The following is an 18,341-nucleotide window of genomic DNA, read 5'->3' on the forward strand; positions in this document are numbered from 1 at the left end:
TCAGTTAGTTGAATTAATCGTGAAATAATCGTTAATATTTTTAAACTAGAGAAGCTAATCTTTTTACATTTGTCTTTTTTTAGATAATTATAATAGCAAGACAAGGACATTCTTGGGATGACAGAATAATCAGTTATTATTGCAACTGCATCGCTGGGCAACGAACCGTACTCGTAGGTAGCTGCGCTCACATTATGACCATTGTTTGAAGTTTGGGCTGAGCTGAACAGGATATTACAGAAGCTGCTACATGATTGGATGAAAATATTGATAAGGGAAGATATTGAAAATGAATAAATAATGTATCTAAGTGAACAATAAATAAAATATTATCTAAATGTGTACTTAAAGTTGTTTTATTTACACACTTAAATGTTTTAACTAAAATAAATTGGTATAGAAATACATATTTTGGTACGTTTGTGTTACGTCAAGATTTATGAAAGTAAATATAATTAATGTTTATCAAATATAGGCATTTTTTCTCAATACATACAATACAATATTTATATATCTACGCCCATTCGCGTAAAAAATATGTTAAAAAAAAAATAAAAAAATTTATAAAAAGTATATGATGTATATAGTAAGTTAAAAGAGAATGACAGATGACATTATTACGGTAATCACTACCGCCATGATGTTTTTCCACTGTTGTGTTGCAAGTAAGTGTAAATTATTATTTTTAAACAATTAAACGAACATGATTTGAAGAAAATGAAACCCTACGAATTGTTTTTTGCATGTTTTCTTAGTTTTTAGTATAATGTACAAAAGGTGGCCGGGAGCCCATACATTTTGAAACATCTCCTTTTGTACAAAGATAGTCTGAGACCCGAGAAAGGACATAGGATAGTTTTTATCCCGAAAATCCCATGGGAACTAGGGATGGCGATATAAGATCGATTAATCGGAGAATCGATCTTTTTGACCTAAAACATCGATTATTTTACTCGATATTAGTAAGGATTGAATCGTAAACTATGCATTTGCAAAGTTGAAGGTACGAATTTTCAGTTTTATATATGTTAGTATGTTATATTATTTTCTTTTAAACGCGGGCGAAGCCGCGGGCAAAAACTAGTAAGTAATATGACTTTCAACCAACACCAATATTATTTACTTTAACCATAGATTAGTAAAGATTACTCACTCCTAACTAGAAAATGTACCCAGTTTTGAGAATTGAAATACTTGCGTAAAAAGTTTTGCCACGTCTCCGTGCTAAAATATCCCTAAAATATTTGAAATAATTATTTATTTATTATGTAAATTCATGTAAATTACGCAGTATTCGTTATTTATTCGTAAATTTTCTTTAAAAATGTTTTTATTTGTCAAGAATTCAAAAAAAGAACTTACGATAATAAGCCATTTGTGGCTTCATTCAATTTCAAGGCGGCGAAGTATCTTTACTAATCTATGACTTTAACATTATTAACATTTTAATTCAAATCACTATTGACTCGAATTATACCTACTATTCGTACTTGTTATTTTAATTTAGTAATAAGTATTGGTGCGTCATAGTAAAGTCATTTGCGCTCGTGGTCATGTCTCTTTTAGCTCTTACTACAATTTTTGCGTTAAATAACCAACTTCAAAATCCTTCATATCCTGTAGAACTAGCCGTGAAGAGCTATGGCGTAGTGCCTGAGTTAATCCCAGACGTGACACCTTTAAACTATATAATTGTAAGTATATAAAGTTGTTGATAATTTTACCATTTTTATTGTTTATGGGAAAGTGTTTCTAAGGTCTTCGAACAAGTATGCATACGAAAACATTGTAAGCGTTCAAAATAGTTATATTCAGACAATAATTAACAAAATACCTATAGTATGTATTAAATTTCATTTTAAGTATATTATTTTGAAAGTCAACATGTTATGACCAAAATTACTCAGAATATTTCAGTCGCCGGTACAGCAGACGATTTTGAAAAATCAAGCGTGCATAGGATACGAACCCCGGACCGCCAGTGCATGAAGTAATAATTTATACCACTAAACTATAACTCCGTGAATACATACGTATAAAAATATAAAAAAATATTATTTTGAAGGTAGTAGAACCCTTTGTGGTTCGACTCCGGCGGCACCACCGCCACACCTATTTCAACCCAATAACAGCAGTGTTAAGCGCTGCTGTGTTCCGGTTTGAAGGGTGTGGTAAGGGAGACAGACTTTTCCGAGGCGTTCCAGCTTAGTCCTCAGGGGTAGCGGCGCATTTGTGGCCGACCTCAGGTAGGAATATCTAATCCTATCTGGGGTTGATTACAGATGTCCATGAGCGGCAGTAGCCACTTACCATCAGGTGGACTGCATGCTCGTCTGCTACTCTTATATTATAAAAAAAAAAAAAAAGAAAATATAATAATAGATTTCATTTAATCTCAATAGGTGAAGTATTCAAGCCGACTTCAAGTGGTATTGGGCAACGTCTTTGGGCTTAATCAAGTTCAAGAAGAGCCTATTTACGTCGGATTTTACGCGTGTCCAGAACGTTACTACACTCTGTTTATGCTCGGTAAGTAAATTATGTTAAAACTATTCTTAAAAAGATGTCTAAATACCTATACGCACTTTCCTTATATTTTATACATGCATGATAGATATTTTGAAGTTCATAAACGGTGATATATTTTGGCATGACTGTGTTTTGGACTTCCGACATATTATGCTTACAAAGTTGTTTTTTTTTTTTTCTAATATAGGAGTAGCAGACGAGCATGCAGTCCACCTGATGGTAAGTGGCTACTGCCGCCCATTGACATCTGTAATCAATCCCAGACAGGATTAGATATTCCTGTCTGAGGTCGGCCACAGATGCGCCGCTACACCTGAGGACTAAGCTGGAACGCCTCGGAAAAGTATGTCTCCCTTACCACACCCTTCAAACCGGAACACAGCAGCGCCTAACACTGCTGTTATAAGGTAGAAATAGGTGTGGTGGTTCTACCACCTTCAAATGTTTGTATATGTATATGTGATTTTTAATCAATTTTTTTTTTCATTATTACCACTATGTAAGGTACTTTGCTATCGTTTTTTTTTTATTAAATTGAAGTTTCAAACGAGCATGCAGTCCACCTGGTGGCAAGTGGCCTAACTCAATCTGTAATCAACCCCATATGTAATTAGATTCCTTTATGAGGGCCACCGATAAGGTGTGATCCTTGAGTACTAAGCTGGAACACATCGGATAAGTATGTCTCCCTTACCACACTTCAAACCAGAACACATCAGCGCTTAACACTGTTGTTATTAGGTAGAAAGAGCTTCCGGAGTCTAATCACAAGGGGTACTAGCAGGGGCGCTAGAGCGGTGCGACCGCACTGGGCGCCGTCATACCGGTGGCGCCGAAAACACCCGAGCGCCACTGTTTAGTATAGATGGTAGGCTGTTAATTGAATGGCTAATTAAGCTACTTGCCTGCGATATACACATTCTGTCGACCTAAAAAAAACGTCGCTAGGACCTAGGAAGGGACACCATGAGATGTCGTACCGCCTAAAACTTTTGCTAGGGCCGCCACTGCGCTGTCCCTGTAGTACCGGGACCAGAATAAGGCTACGGTATCCCTTGCCTGTCGTAAGAGGCGACTAAAAGGGGCTTCTGGGGTTGAGGGCGGCAAGAGTGGGAACTCAAACCGTCCAGCAAGCGACCCCGCGAAGGACAGCGGTTTGTATGGTCGCATATCGCTGTAATCACCAGGGGATGTGAGAGGAGCGTAAATTGCTCCCCCCAGGGCAGAGCGCGATAGAAGGGCATCGCATTAGGAAGACTCCGGTTGTGTTCTGTTGGAGATCCCGGAGTTCTCCACGAAACGCTGAGGACGGCCACCGGGGGGGTTTTAAAATGCGGTAAAAATCCCACATAACCCGGCGTCACTCCCATGGCGTCGGGTACCTTTTGAAGGATTCCCCCTCGTCAACAAAAAAGGCCGCCACTGCGTACTTGCTCACTTCAAAATATGTATGTAGGTATTGTATGTATGTATATTCCTTAGATCCCGATGTCCCATCCCGCACGAACACAAGTTTGGCGAATGTCCGTCACTGGCATGTGGGTAACATCCCGGCAGACAACGTGACCGCAGGCGAGACCCTCGCCATGTACATGGGACCGATCCCGGACCCCGGGACCGGGCCCCATCGGTACACGTTCCTAGTTTACAGACAGAAGAAGAAACTGGTTTTCACTGAACCGCGGTTGCTTGACACGTATGTAATATACATGTTTTTGACAAAGACTTTCTCGTTACCAACCCTAGATTTTTGGCAAAAGAACTATGTTAATATAAAACATTTTTTTTTTTTATAATATAGGAGTAGCAGACGAGCATGCAGTCCACCTGGTGGCAAGTGGCTACTGCCGCCCATGGACATCTGTAATCAACCCCAGATAGGATTAGATATTACTACCTGAGGTCGGCTACAGATGCGCCGCTACCCCTGAGGACTAAGCTGGAACGCCTCGGAAAAGTATGTCTCCCTTACCACACCCTTCAAACCGGAACACAGCAGCGCCTAACACTGCTGTTATTAGGTAGAAATAGGTGTGGCGGTGGTGCCGCCGGAGTCGAACCACAAAGGGTTCTACCACCTTCAAAACTTATAATAATTTTGATATTTGAGAAATCTCAATGGAATCTGTCCAGCTGGTTCCAATGTAAATGCTGAAGTGGGGTTAATATCCATCTATTTCAATATGTTTTTTGTCAAATTTAGTAAATATATATAGTAAAATTCGATGGCAGCACTACCGCTACAATAATTTTTGTAAATAATAATTACAAAAAAAAAATAACTTAAAGTTTGCCACTTCATTTTGTCACAGATTTGTTGATTTCTATTTTAGTATATTCACTTTATTATTTTAGAACAAAACAAGTGACTACCCTTTTCAATTCGTTATTATAAAGCCCAGGGATTTTGTTTATAATAATTTGTTTAATTAGATAATGTTTTTCTTATTTTCAGTACTGGTAATGGCCGGACTGGGTTCTCTCTAAAGGAATACGTGAAGAAATATAATCTAGAGTTGATCGCGGCTAACTTCTTTCAAGCTGAGTTCGGCAACAACGGGTGTCTTCAAGGATTTGTGCCAGTTGTCCAATAAACCTTTAGACATAAAAATATGAATGAAATAAATGATAATAAGCTAATACGAGTTTCATTGAAATTTACCATTTTCTTTATAAAGTTTTGTTGGTAGGTACAAATGTTATTTAATTTGGTCAATCTGAATTAAATCTTGGACATCTATCTTATTATATTTAAAAAATACTGTGTTAGAAAATTTATAAACAAATTATATTCTGCTTAGCTAGTACTTAAGTACTAAAGACAGTGTTAGTGCCAAGCAGCGGGACAGTAATGGGTTGTCGACAACCAGTAGATACTAGCATCATAGAATAAATATTTGTTATTTGCTAAAAAAAGAACGAAACAATCTGTAAAATGTGTATTAATCAGCGGAAAAAAAGGTCGCAAACTTTCTGCCCCGGGCCTTCGACGATGTTATCGCCACTGTCATACGAGTAGATTAGTAAAGATACTTCGCCGCCTTGAAATTGAATGAAGCCACAAACGGCTTATTAATAAGTTCTTTTTTTTAATTCTTGACAAATAAAAACATTTTTACAGAAAAATTACGAATGTATAAGTAATACTACGTAATTTACATAATAAATAAATAATTATTTCAAATATTTTAGGGACATTTTAGCACGGAGACGTGGCAAAACTTTTTTACGCAACTATTTCAATTCTCAAAACTGGGTACATTTTCTTGTTAGGAGTGAGTAATCTTTACTAATCTATGGCCACTGTGAGGAGGTGCTCACTGTGGAGTAGGACAAATGTCGCTGCTTTGCAAGCATAATGGCACAACTCAAAATTCATTTTTCTGTTAAAGATACAAATTAATCCCAAATTCCTATTTAAAGATGTCCTAACAGTACTGTGGTTATAGACATAACTACTTATAATTGTATTTATCATTATTTTAATTCTAATTTAAGTTAAAGAATTCGAAAAAAAAAACATTGTTTAATTTTAAACTGGCTCTCCTGTAAAATTACATTTTTTACTTGTGCCATTATTCTTGCAAAGCAGCGATGTATGAAATGATGATTGTCATGCCTTATTACAGTACGCATATAAATTATTTGAAATGATGTTATAGTCCCTTTTTAGGTCGTTAGGGCTTGGTAGGAGTATGGGAGTATGACATTTAAATCGACCATAAATATGAAAGAAGTCCGAGAAATAGTTGTGTTACTGAGGACTATCGAACGTCTTGTGTAAATATCGCTGCTTTCAAATCAACTCGGTAACGCTTAACACTGTTAATAATATTAATAACAGAAACTATAGGTGCGACGTTGGATACCTCGAAAAACACGCAGGCAGACATGTAGGTATTGTGATAGCTGATAAATATCCAAATATAAAAAAATACCATATCATTTATACACCATGTTCGTTTTCGATAGAAATGATATCATTATTATGCATAAATTACGAGAAAGATATACAGGGTTTAATATGTATCTTACAATTAATTACCAGATGTTATTCTTATGTTTCAATTATTTTCACAAACAAGTTATTTCTAAAACGTATTAATTTCACTTTTGGTTTAACTTGCTAGCAATATGCGCGTCTTTTGTGGTTCTTTTATATTATTAGTATTAGTAACTAGTAATTGGGGTCTCCTTAGTCCACCTTCAGCGGTATCCACGTCTTTCGCGGCATATGACGTTTTTCCTGATGTTGTTTCAAAACCGCCTGATAGTTATGCAAAGGTGATGTAAAATTAGCTTTCTCTAGTTATTTTTATCATATTTTATTGTTTTGTTGCAGGATACATGTTCATGATCTGTTTCTTGGACTTGAGTAGAAGGGGAGGCGAGTAAGCTATATAGTTTTATAGGAGAAGAACTTCTTTTTTACGATCTTACTCCACATTGTTTCTTTTTTAGAAAAAGGAAGGTTTTTGATTATCTATTCTGAAAGTGGCAAGAGTCCGCGCTACGCCACTAGACATGAAGAGATTTCAGGGAAGGGGATTTGGCTAACCAAACCTAGGGGTGGTCTTAAGACCAGCTCTAGTGCCTACTACTATGTACATCCTCGTTTTCCCTAGCTTTAGTAATCACAGTTAAAATTATGGTTTTGTTATTAAAGTTTTAAAAACGCTGACTTCCAAATTATTTGGCTTGCAAATATGATTATAATTATTGCAGGCATTGATTAGTAAAGATACTTCGCCGCCTCGAAATTGAATGAAGCCACAAACGGCTTATTAATAAGTTCTTTTTTTAATTCTTGAGAAATAAAAACATTTTTACAGAAAAATTACGAATGTATAAGTAATACTACGTAATTTACATAATAAATAAATAATTATTTCAAATATTTTAGGGACATTTTAGCACGGAGACGTGGCAAAACTTTTTTACGCAACTATTTCAATTCTCAAAACTGGGTACATTTTGTTGTTAGGAGTGAGTAATCTTTACTAATCTATGATTGCAGGTTGAATTTTCCGGTGGAGTTCAAGCAATTCTGGGCAACATCTTAAGCCCAAGCCAAGTGAAAAATGAGCCGTCCGTGTCGTGGCCAGCTAATTCCCTATCTTACTACACTTTGGCATGCGTTGGTAAGTTTTTATATCTACTATCCAAATACTTGGAGTTGAAGGTGGTAGAACCCTTTGTGGTTCGACTCCGGCGGCACCACCGCCACACCTATTTCTACCTAATAACCGCAGTGTTAGGCGCTGCTCCAGCTTAGTCCTCAGGGGTAGCGGCGCATCTGTGGCCGACCTCAGGTAGGAATATCTAATCCTATATGGGGTTGATTACAGATGTCCATGGGCGGCAGTAGTCACTTACCATCAGGTGGACTGCATGCTCGTCTGCTACTCCTATATTATAAAAAAAAAAAACTTGGTTACGATCCACTTCTTGGAATTAAACTCATTCACAATTGAAGAACATGACGCCTTCCATAATATTTTCTGGATATACATTCGATGCTGCAATGAAATCCGTCTATGTAAAAAGAACCGTATTTTCCATAGTTTTTTAAACATACTATTATCAGCTTTCGATTATAACTGATACAGTAATTTACTAAAATAGAAAAAAATGTTGTTGTATTTATAATTTTAGGTAATGATAACTATCTTTAAAATCAATTTTATTTATATATAATTGTATTGATAGTAAAGGTTTTGAATGATATAGTAGCAATTCATAGTAAACTATCTAGTAGCCCTATATAAATATTATATCTCTTTGATTGATACATCAGATATTCGACACCTATTTCCACCTAATAACGGCAGTGTTAGGCGCTGCTGTGTTCCGTTTTGAAGGCTATGGTAAGGGAGACAGACTTTTCCGAGGCGTTCCAGCTTAGTCCTCAGGGGTAGCGACGCATCTGTGGCCGACCTCAAGTAGGAATATCGAATACTATCTGGGGTTGATAACATATGTCCATGGGCAGCAGTAGCCACTTACCATCAGGTGGACTGCATGCTCGTCTGCTACCCCTATATTATATAAAAAAAACTTATCGTTCTTTTTACCTAGATCCAGATGAAATATCCCGTCAGAATCCGAATATCAGCGAGTTCAAGTACTGGTTAGTCGGTAATATCCCTGGGGATAAGATAAATCGTGGAGAAGTTTTGGCGTCTTACTATTCTCCAACGCCATCTGCCGGCAGCAGCTTCCATAGATACAGCATCGTGATCTACAGACAGAAGAAGAAAATCAACTTTGAGGAACCGCGAAATCTTCAAATGTAAGCAATAAATAAGTAACTGTATCATAATCATCAACATTTTTATCATCGTAGTTTTTGTCATGATCATAAATCTATTATGTTCATAAAATGTTCTATTGAATATGGGTGTATTTCTAAAAAGAACATGCCATATAAGAGTGCCATACAAGAGAAGATACTCTTTAGACTGGCAATAAGAAAATCTCTAGCCAGGCGTTACAGTTGCATCCTGGGACGTTTATAAATCATCTATAGTATGAGGCAAAATTAAGCAGCGCCATCTAGTGTCAAGTGTGGCGAAGCGCCACATCAATATTATTTTTCAAGATTTGCAAAATAATTTTACAAGTATTATAATCCGCACCAAACTGCTAGTCCGCTCTGAAGTTGTTGCGAGCAGGTGTATTCATACAATTTGCTATGGCGACGTGATTAATTTATATATTCAGAGCGAACTACAAGTTCTACACGGACTATTATTTATACTTTTTATACCATTGTATTAAAGTTGTTTTATCATTTTTCTGCGAAATTTCTAATACTTATATTTTTCTATTTTTACAGGACCTATGAGAATCGCACTAGATTTTCTACTTGTCAATTTTCCGAGAAGTACAACCTGGAAGGCCCAGTTGCTGGCAACTTCTTCCTCGCTCAGTTGAATAATATAGATTGTTAGAACTAAAGCTGTTTTTTATTTATTACTAGCTGACCCGGCAAACTTTGTGTTGCCATATAAATAAAAAAAAATGTTAAGGGTGAACAACCCTTATCACTTAGGGGTATGAAAAATAGATAGTAGCTGATTCTCAGACCTACTGAATGTGCATATAAAATTTGGTGTAAATCAGTAAAGCCGTTTCTGAGGAGTACCTACGGTAACTAACATTGTGATACGAGAATTTTATATATAAGATTCATAATCCTGGACAGACGTCCTACCTTATTAAAGTCGAGGATACCTTTTTTTTATAATATATCAATAATTGACGAGGATGCAGTCTACCTGATGGGAAGTGGCTACTGCCGCCAATGGACATCTGTAATAAACCCCAGATAAGACTACTTTCTACCCCTGAAGATTACGCTGGAATGCGTCGAAAAGTATGTCTCCCTTACCACACCTTTCAAACCACAAACAATATCGCTTAACTTTGCTGTTATTAGACAGAAAAAGATGTAGCGGTGGTGCCACCGGAGTAGAACCACAGAGGATTCTACCACCTTCAATGTACCAACTTATGTATTGAAATCAATAGGCATGCTATACAGGTGATTTTTTCAAATAAGTAGGCCTTCAGGGGCAAATCCGAAACTTTAAGGATTAGAGAAAAATGCTGAAAAGAGTTATGGAGGCCGATTTTGATAAAAACTAAAATTGCATCATTAGTTTCTTAAAATATCTCTTTCCTTAGCTGCGAATCGAACGAGTTCATTTTGAACAAAAATATACCCTCTATATTATTCCATTATCTGATAGTGTCGCTTGTAAGGGTCAAATTCTGGGAAGTAATGTTATGCGACAAATGAAAGGAAAAGGGAAATTTTAAAGAAAATACATATTTTTTTCATACATTGGCATACTAATCCTTAGATTATACATGACATATGTATAATTATTTATTATTACGCCAGGGCCTACTTTCTGTGCATGATTGGGCATTGAGCTGGGTTTCAGTGTTATGATGCCAGTCTTTAATCAGGGTTTCGATCAACTGGAGCTTGATTTTAATCAGTTGTTTGGCGATTACTCTTTTGGTGAATTTCCACATGTTCTCTATAGGGTCCATGTCTAGTAAGGTCTCTGGCCATGCATAACAGTAATAGTTTGTTTCAGCCAGAAATGTAATTACACTCTTGGCTTTGAGGCAAGATGCCATAAAGACAAAATTCGCACAAAAATGTACTTTTCATATTCAGGGAAAGTTTCATTGAACTGAGGCAATAACCGATTTTCTAGCACACACTCGTATTTATCTTGCCTCATGGTCCTTTCTACAATGTATAGGCGCCGATATCATTTGCTGAGATCACAGGTTAAACCATGACACTAATAGGATGTTTAACTCTCTCCACAAGGCACGCTGAGTGTAATTTCACCCCAGGATTACGTCTGACGTCGACCCGTCTACCTTTGTCGACTAAAATCTGAAACATCGACTTGTCGGAGAAGAATACCTATAAAGTATTTCAAATATTACAAAAAAAATATTGTAATTTTTTTTTTTTTTTTTTTTTTATTTAATATAGGAGTAGCAGACGAGCATGCAGTCCACCTGATGGTAAGTGGCTACTGCCGCCCATGGACATCTGTAATCAACCCGAGATAGGATTGGATATTCCTACCTGAGGTCGGCCACAGATGCGCCGCTACCCCTGAGGACTAAGCTGGAACGCCTCGGAAAAGTAAATCTCCCTTACCACACCCTACCAAAAACGGAACACAGCAACGCCTAACACTGCTGTTATGGCAGAAATAGGTGTTGCGGTGGTGCCGCCGGAGTCGAACCACAAAGGGTTCTACCACCTTCAAATTAAGCGGATCCAGTCATCATAAGTCATATATCTACGTTGTCGGGCCAATCGCTGAATCTTCATTATCATAGCAACGGTGAGTTGTGGCTTTTTGGTGGGCCGCCAACCGATCAGTACCCTTACCATGAGTTTTCGAAAAATCCCACAATTTTACGTTACGTTTACTCAGTCCTTTATTCTGTTCTGTTTGCTTAGTAGACTGAGTAATGAGTAAACGTTACAATAAGTAAGTGCTCAAGTCTTTTTGTCTACCTCGCATGTTCGCAAAAAAGAGAGACAAAATAAAAAGCGCTATTTTGTCAATTTAGACATTTAATGTTACGTCACTGACACTACAGAGTTCTGATACAATCCGCTAGGGGCGCTGATTGGTAATTGTATGGACAAATACCAAAACAGTCATATTTGTCAAAACGTAAGAACTCATGATCTCTTACCATGAGTATTGTACTGTACTGAGCCCTGTTCTTGAATTATATACCTACAGGCCCGCTGGGCGAGAGTTGGAGTTAGGGCGGCGCGCGTACAGTATTTTAATTACGTCTAACATTCTTCTAGTTTTTTTTTATCGTTAATATTATATTTTAGCCTTTACATAGCCGCTCCTTGGTAGGCGATAGGTTGACTGACATTTGTTTTAGTGGAAAATAAAGTATATTAAAAGTTAAATAAGTTAAAATAAGTAAATACAAAATTTATAATAAATAAGTTGCAAAGTAGTAGGTATGAAAAGTGTAGTTATAATTTCTTCATGTTCAACGAGAATAACTTTTGCTAAATTATCATTCGTATGTCGTTTTCCTTCGTCCTATCTATTTATTTATTTATGAATCGAGGTATTTTGCTCGATAAAAATCGAAATACCAATCGTTTAAAAAAGAAACAAATTATGATGGTACGTACTAGTACAGACGCTATATAATTGTTTAAATAAAAAAACACTGCCTAAAAACCGTCACTCCGACCGCTCATTACTGCGGCACATTCGCACCTCTTCGCATACCGAGTGCATACCGAAATCGAGGCGCGTAGGTATAACTTGCGTTCCGTGCGTTTGTATGCAGATAGAATACTGTATAGATATTTATACTGTGCCTTTGAAAAATTCACTCTGTATATATTGACATAGCAAATTAATAAAAGCTTCTTGCAACTGTTATTAAAAATATTTTTCAAGGACAAGTTATATTTATCCAGTTGCAAATGTACCAACGTATATCAAATACTTACTTGGAATATTCGGCAGTTTAATTGTTATTATTATAATTTACCCGTATACCCAAATCAAAATAAGTTTTGCATCATTTTTATATAATATTTTATATAGAAGTAGCAAACAAGCAATCTTTTTTTTTGTTTATTTTTTTATAATATAGGAGTAGCAGACGAGCATGCAGTCCACCTGATGGTAAGTGGCTAATGCCGCCTATGTACATCTGCACCCCAGATAGGATTAGATATTCCTACCTGAGGTCGGCCTTAGATGCGCCGCTACCCCTGAGGACTAAGATGGAACGCCTCGGAAAAGTATGTCTCCCTTACTACACCCTTCAAACCAGACCACAGCAGAGCCTAGTACTGCTGTTATGAGGTAGAAATAGGTGTGGCGGTGGTGCCGCCGGAGTCGAACCACAAAGGGTTCTACCACATTCATCTCATTGTTTGACATGCCCTGCAGCCCAAACGGCTTGACGGATCACATATGAGGTATCGTTAGATTCGTCTAAATTGAGAGTAAAGTGGACTATGTTTGTAAGCAATCGGTTTTTTCTGTATTACATTTCTCTAGTAAATGATCACGCTTACACATGAGGTACCTGTGTTACCGAACGTTTTAAAATAAGTTAACAATGACGTAGACAGAGATATAAAAGCCACACAGAATTTTACATAATGAGTTGGTAAGTGTCCTCAATCAAAGATGAAGCTGCTGTTGTTGGCGATTCTGGCAGTGGTGAGGTCGGGCAAAACGCAAGATGAGGAAAATGTTGGCGCTCATTTTAAAAAAATTGGTATAATCCCAGATGTTATTGAAGAGGCTCCGCGTGATCCAGCAGTGGTAAGAATATCCGCCTGATTGTGTAGTTACCGTGTAAAAAGGGGTGTGTTGGGAATAAATGTACCATAGGGCTATAGAGCGTATACCTGTAGTGTGGGGATTATAATAGAGGTATGGTATATTAGGCAACAAAAAGGGACCTTCGGGGGTTGCAGGCGGCAAGAGTCGGAGCTAGAATCGCTGTGTGACCTCGGGAAGGACGGCGGTATGTGTGGCCTTGTCCGTCGTTCGGTCCCTTACCACCAAATTTTTAATTATTTTTTATTTTTAGTATTTGTTTTTATAGCTGCCATAGAAGTTAATGTATTGTGAAAATTTAAACAGTCAAGTTCATTAATAGATAAAGCCGAAAACGTTGATAAATAGCGTTTTTTAAGGGGACCGCTATTTATTATCAAGAAATTGTATTTTTAGTACTAATTGTTATAGCGTCCACCGTTATACATACTCTTTAAAATTTTCAAGTGCCTATCTACTACGATTCAAGAGACAGAGCCCTGTGGCAGATGGAATGACAACGGAAGCTTATCAATAGGGTTGGCTTCGGAACCCTAGATGTTGTTTTTTATATAATAATAGTGGTGCCCGCGGCTTCGCCCGCATTTTCAAGAAATAATATGACATACATAAAACGGAAAATTTGTACCTGCATTGAAATGACAGTGGTGCCATCTGTCGAAAATTGGTCTTACCAATTCCCAAACTGTCGTGGGCTCTTGGATAACACCTATGCTAAAGATCATCACTTGATCAAATGCATAATTTCCGATTCTATAACTACTTACGAATTAAAAATTAATTAAAAGAACCTTTTCCCACGGACTAAATTGTGAATCTAAACCATTCTCAAGTCCCCTTGAATACACACAACAAATTTCATCAAAATCAGTCCAGTCGTTTAGGAGGAGTTTAGTGACATACACACGCACATAAGAAATATATATATAAAGATGGGAGTAGCAGACGAGCATGCAGTCAACCTGATGATAAGCGGCTACTGCCGCCCATGGACATTTGTAATCAACCCCAGATAGGATTAGATATTCCTGCCTGAGGTCGGCCTCAGATGCGCCGCTACCCCTGAGGACTAAGCTAGTACGCCTCAGAAAAGTATATCTCCCTTACCACACCCTTCAAACCAGAACACAGCAGCGTTTAACATTGCTGTTATGAGGCAGAAATCGGTGTGGCCGCCGGAGATGAACCACGATAGGTTGTACCACCTTCTAAAAAGATGTACGTAATAAATGTTGTTTCACTTATATTTGTCCAGGTGGAGTTCAACAGAGGAGATAGGGCACGATTGGGCAATGAGCTACCTGCCAGCAAAGTAAAAATAGTACCGGATATTACATACAGGCCAAGTCCATATGACGACAATTACTGCGTTCTTATCCTCGGTAAGATATAAAAATATGACAACATTAGTGCATTCAGGCTTCTAGCTTTACCTACAAAGAAGTTAAAGGGGGTCGAAAGTGGCCTGAATTGCTTCGAGAAAAACGCTACGGCCATACCGCATTTTTTGTTCGACTTGCGGATGCACTACCGTGCGTCCAGATTTAGGTAGTAAAATTCTATCAATCGCGAGTCCTAGGTCAAATCCCAGGCATTTCGTTTTTCAAATTAATTATTACTTGAATACTCTTTGTATTTTGAGAAAACGTACACTAAGAGGCGCCCCTCTTAAACTGAGTAGGGCTTAAGTTGTCCATCGCGCTGGTCAAGTGCGTATTGGTAGACTTCACATACTTTTAAGATTTTTTTTTATAAATCTCTCAGGTATGCAGGTTTCCTCACGGTGTTTCCTTCACCGTTTAGCAAGTGATAATTAATTTCTAATAAGTGTACACATATTTTTTGAAAAATCAGAGTTGCGTGCCTAGGATTTTTACTTTGTAGCCGTCGTTCGAAAGGCCGAGTATCTTAACCACTAGGCTATATATGTTTCTATATAATTTTGATCAATTACTAAATGTTTTTCGCAGGCGTAAATAACACTGAAAACGCAAATTGCCCTAAAGGCACCCAATATATTTATGGGTGCTGGCAAAACATTATTGGGGGTGACGTGTTTGGTGTGAACCCTACTGTTAGTTACGAAGACAATCCGCCCACTAATGGTATTGTCGTGTTTCTGGTACTTGAACAAAGTAGGAGAAGGAACTTCAAACCCATGTGAGTATATTATCCTCTCTAAAAAAATTGTTTCTTCAAAGTAACGGTTAGCAACCAAAGTACATCACATTGTAGTTATAATGGCGGTCCGCATTTTGAATATGCCGGCAAAAAAGTTTTCAAAGGTTCGACTCCGGCGGCGCCACCTCATCAATTATTTCTGCTTCATAACAACAGTCTTAAGCTGCTGAGTTCTGGTTTGAAGGGTGTGGTAAGAGAGACATACTTTTCCGAGATGTCCCAGCTTAGTCCTCAGGGGTAGCGGTGTATCTGTGGCTGACCTCAGGTAGGAATATGTTATCCTATCTAGGATTAATTACAGATGTCCATGAGCGGCTGTAATCACTTACCATCAGGTGGACTGCATGCTCGTCTGCTACTCCTACATTATAAAAAAAAATAACGTGGTCTAGGTTTTAGGGAGGTAAGTACCCCTGGCCGTAAGCCAGGTTCTAGGAAGACCTGCAGCCGCTAAGAGAGGGTTGCGGGCCACTACCGGCCCGCGGGCCGCTATGTAAAAATATACATGGGGTTATGTACAACGAACATTTAACATTTATTAGTTGATAAAACCTTTCGTTGTTTGACTAGGAAAGCATCACCACCACAGCTAAGGGCTTTTAAGGGCTCTTGTGTTTTGGTTTAAATTATGTCGAAGGTAAGAGGGATATGGAACCAGGCGTACCGGTTTAGTCCTCAGGGGTAAAAGCATCGGTATATGATGTCAATTAGGATTTTTATTCTATTGAGATTCGTTATAAATCTATAGGCCGAAATTGCCACTTAACATAAAATGGACTGCGCGCTATGTCTTTACCCACGTGGCAGAGGGATGCGCAAAGGGTCCCGGGTTCGATTCCCAGTAAGGGAAATCCCAAATAGGCTGAAATTAATCAGATGTTATACATTTTCAGAGAAAAGAGAACCTGTTTCAACACCAAGCAGTTTATGCAAGATAACAATTTGTTTATATACGCCGGCAACGACATTAAAGTCGTACCAAAGTAATTACAAATAACTACAAATAACAATATATTTTTAAAAGTGACTTAGCTGAAATTTTGTATTTTACAGTCGGCGTCAAACCGCTAGTCCGCTCTGAAGTTGTTGCGAGCAGGTGTAGTCATACAAATTGCTATAACGACGCGATTCATTTCTATGTTCAGAGCGGACTAGCAGTTTTACGCGAACTATACCTAAGCTAAGTTTTAGGATTCAATTTACAATTCAAATTCTTCTACATGAGTTAAATAAAAGTTTGCTTTGAATTTATATCTTTATTTAAAAATACCTTATCTATACTAATATTATAAAGAGGAAAACTTTGTTTGTTTGTTTGATTGTAATGAATAGGCTCAAAAACTACTGGGCCGATTTAAAAAAATCTTTCACCATTCGAAAGCTACATACAAAAAAGCCTACACGCTTGGGACTTTTAAAGAAACAAAAATTTCTCATAGTATGTGAAATTGAAAGACTGTTGTTACCAACCAACAAGTCGCTTGCCTAAGGACACTACACATCAGCTTGATTATTATTGTATAAGAGTTATTTACGTCATAGTCGTGTTTATTAGTTATTGCATAAATTACATATTTAGTTTTATATTATTAATTATTTATGTCTTTAAAATTGTTATTTAATTAATTTATGTTATTTTATAATATGCCTAATCATTTTTCAATTTATGGAATGTTTTACCGGAAATCTGTGTTAATAAACGTTTATTCAATTATAAGTATAAAGGAGGTAGTGCAAAATTATAAAATCATATTTAAGTAGAAGCTCTGCATTGACATGATGTATTCTAATATTTGGTCTGTAAGAGGAAACTCTGCCCGAGAATATAGTTAAATTATTTCACGACTACTTTTATTTAAGTCTATCCCAGCTGCAGTTACATTCTCAGAAGTGGGATAGTGAAGATGTCGGGACCTTTTGCCGCTGGTCTCGGTAAGAGAGGGAAGAAAACTCAAAATTGTGAAGAAAATGAATTTTATTTTCTTCCACCGAAGACTCCACGCCCTGTTTCGAGGATTTAATGCTGTCGCCATCTAAACGAAGACGAGTGACTCACGCTGACGCCGAAGTTTTCCCCAAGTTCCGGCCTGAAGGTAACGCGAGCAACGTTAGCGGCTGGTTACATAAAATTGACCAGCTTGGTGACATATATGGATGGGACGCGACCGAAAAACAATTCGTGATGCAACTCCGTCTACGTGGTTCTGCACGACGCTGGTACGATGATTTAGAAGACTACAGCCTCGATTGGGAGGGTTGGAAGGATGCTTTGAAAACTGCGTTTCCGATATCTATTGACTACGTGGATAAACTCGAAAACATGCTGTCAAGAAACAAACAAGAATCGGAAACTATGACACGTTATTACCACGATAAAGTATCCCTCCTCAAACGGTGCAACATCGGTGGTGAAGAAGCGATGTCCTGCATAATTAAAGGCCTTCCTGTGGAGCTGCGTGCAAACGCTAAGGCCTACCAATGTCAGACACCAGAGCAGCTATACTACGGATACTTGACATCGTTCGAAAACTACAAGAAAGAAGTCAGTATGCCTATGAACTCAACCATGTGACGCGGATATAAAGATATAATTCAAAATCGTCGGAGTTGATGAGTTTTTAGCTCTTTGGTGACGATATATATCTTTTATATCACTCACCCGCGAGCTATTCGTAACTACACCTACGCGTAACTTCAGAGCGGACTAAAAGTTTGGCGCGGTCTATTACAATCTACACGCAAGGA

At 37.7% G+C, this 18,341-nt stretch overlaps 4 protein-coding genes across 4 annotated transcripts; all 4 read left to right on the forward strand.

Moving 5' to 3' along the window:
• The first annotated feature begins 1,489 nt into the window (after positions 1-1,489).
• LOC140746542 (protein D2-like) lies at positions 1,490-5,140 on the forward strand. The gene is made up of 4 exons (XM_073078697.1): positions 1,490-1,694; positions 2,403-2,529; positions 4,012-4,225; positions 4,985-5,140. The coding sequence occupies exons 1-4, from the start codon at positions 1,554-1,556 to the stop codon at positions 5,121-5,123; spliced, it is 621 nt and encodes a 206-aa protein (XP_072934798.1). The 5' UTR covers positions 1,490-1,553; the 3' UTR covers positions 5,124-5,140.
• Positions 5,141-6,663: 1,523 nt separating this feature from the next.
• Positions 6,664-9,482, forward strand: LOC140746497 (protein D3-like). The gene is made up of 4 exons (XM_073078651.1): positions 6,664-6,813; positions 7,547-7,670; positions 8,608-8,821; positions 9,368-9,482. The coding sequence occupies exons 1-4, from the start codon at positions 6,664-6,666 to the stop codon at positions 9,480-9,482; spliced, it is 603 nt and encodes a 200-aa protein (XP_072934752.1).
• Positions 9,483-13,227: 3,745 nt separating this feature from the next.
• On the forward strand, positions 13,228-16,843 carry LOC140746544 (putative odorant-binding protein A5). Its single transcript, XM_073078698.1, has 4 exons — positions 13,228-13,397; positions 14,671-14,797; positions 15,386-15,575; positions 16,490-16,843. The coding sequence occupies exons 1-4, from the start codon at positions 13,260-13,262 to the stop codon at positions 16,581-16,583; spliced, it is 549 nt and encodes a 182-aa protein (XP_072934799.1). The 5' UTR covers positions 13,228-13,259; the 3' UTR covers positions 16,584-16,843.
• A 657-nt stretch (positions 16,844-17,500) lies between these two features.
• Positions 17,501-18,168, forward strand: LOC140746498 (uncharacterized). Its single transcript, XM_073078652.1, has 2 exons — positions 17,501-17,528; positions 17,591-18,168. Exons 1-2 carry the CDS (start codon positions 17,501-17,503, stop codon positions 18,166-18,168), a joined length of 606 nt encoding a protein of 201 aa, XP_072934753.1.
• The last annotated feature ends 173 nt before the right edge of the window (positions 18,169-18,341 follow it).

The sequence above is a fragment of the Epargyreus clarus genome, unplaced genomic scaffold (genome assembly GCF_041222505.1).
Source record: "Epargyreus clarus isolate Ecla_fem2 unplaced genomic scaffold, WU_Ecla_fem_2.2 ptg000012l, whole genome shotgun sequence".
NCBI lineage: Eukaryota > Metazoa > Arthropoda > Insecta > Lepidoptera > Hesperiidae > Epargyreus > Epargyreus clarus.

Excerpts from the sequence above, each read along its gene's own strand:
- LOC140746542 (XM_073078697.1), top strand. The coding sequence starts at position 1,554 with ATGTCTCTTTTAGCTCTTACTACAATTTTTGCGTTAAATAACCAACTT. Across the intron at positions 1,695-2,402 it reads CACCTTTAAACTATATAATT|GTGAAGTATTCAAGCCGACT; the intron begins GTAAGTATATAA and ends TAATCTCAATAG. Across the intron at positions 4,226-4,984 it reads GAACCGCGGTTGCTTGACAC|TACTGGTAATGGCCGGACTG; the intron begins GTATGTAATATA and ends TCTTATTTTCAG.
- LOC140746497 (XM_073078651.1), top strand. The coding sequence starts at position 6,664 with ATGCGCGTCTTTTGTGGTTCTTTTATATTATTAGTATTAGTAACTAGT. Across the intron at positions 7,671-8,607 it reads CTACACTTTGGCATGCGTTG|ATCCAGATGAAATATCCCGT; the intron begins GTAAGTTTTTAT and ends CTTTTTACCTAG. Across the intron at positions 8,822-9,367 it reads GAACCGCGAAATCTTCAAAT|GACCTATGAGAATCGCACTA; the intron begins GTAAGCAATAAA and ends CTATTTTTACAG.
- LOC140746544 (XM_073078698.1), top strand. The coding sequence starts at position 13,260 with ATGAAGCTGCTGTTGTTGGCGATTCTGGCAGTGGTGAGGTCGGGCAAA. Across the intron at positions 14,798-15,385 it reads TTACTGCGTTCTTATCCTCG|GCGTAAATAACACTGAAAAC; the intron begins GTAAGATATAAA and ends TGTTTTTCGCAG. Across the intron at positions 15,576-16,489 it reads AGAAGGAACTTCAAACCCAT|AGAAAAGAGAACCTGTTTCA; the intron begins GTGAGTATATTA and ends ATACATTTTCAG.
- LOC140746498 (XM_073078652.1), top strand. The coding sequence starts at position 17,501 with ATGTCGGGACCTTTTGCCGCTGGTCTCG. Across the intron at positions 17,529-17,590 it reads ACCTTTTGCCGCTGGTCTCG|ACTCCACGCCCTGTTTCGAG; the intron begins GTAAGAGAGGGA and ends CTTCCACCGAAG.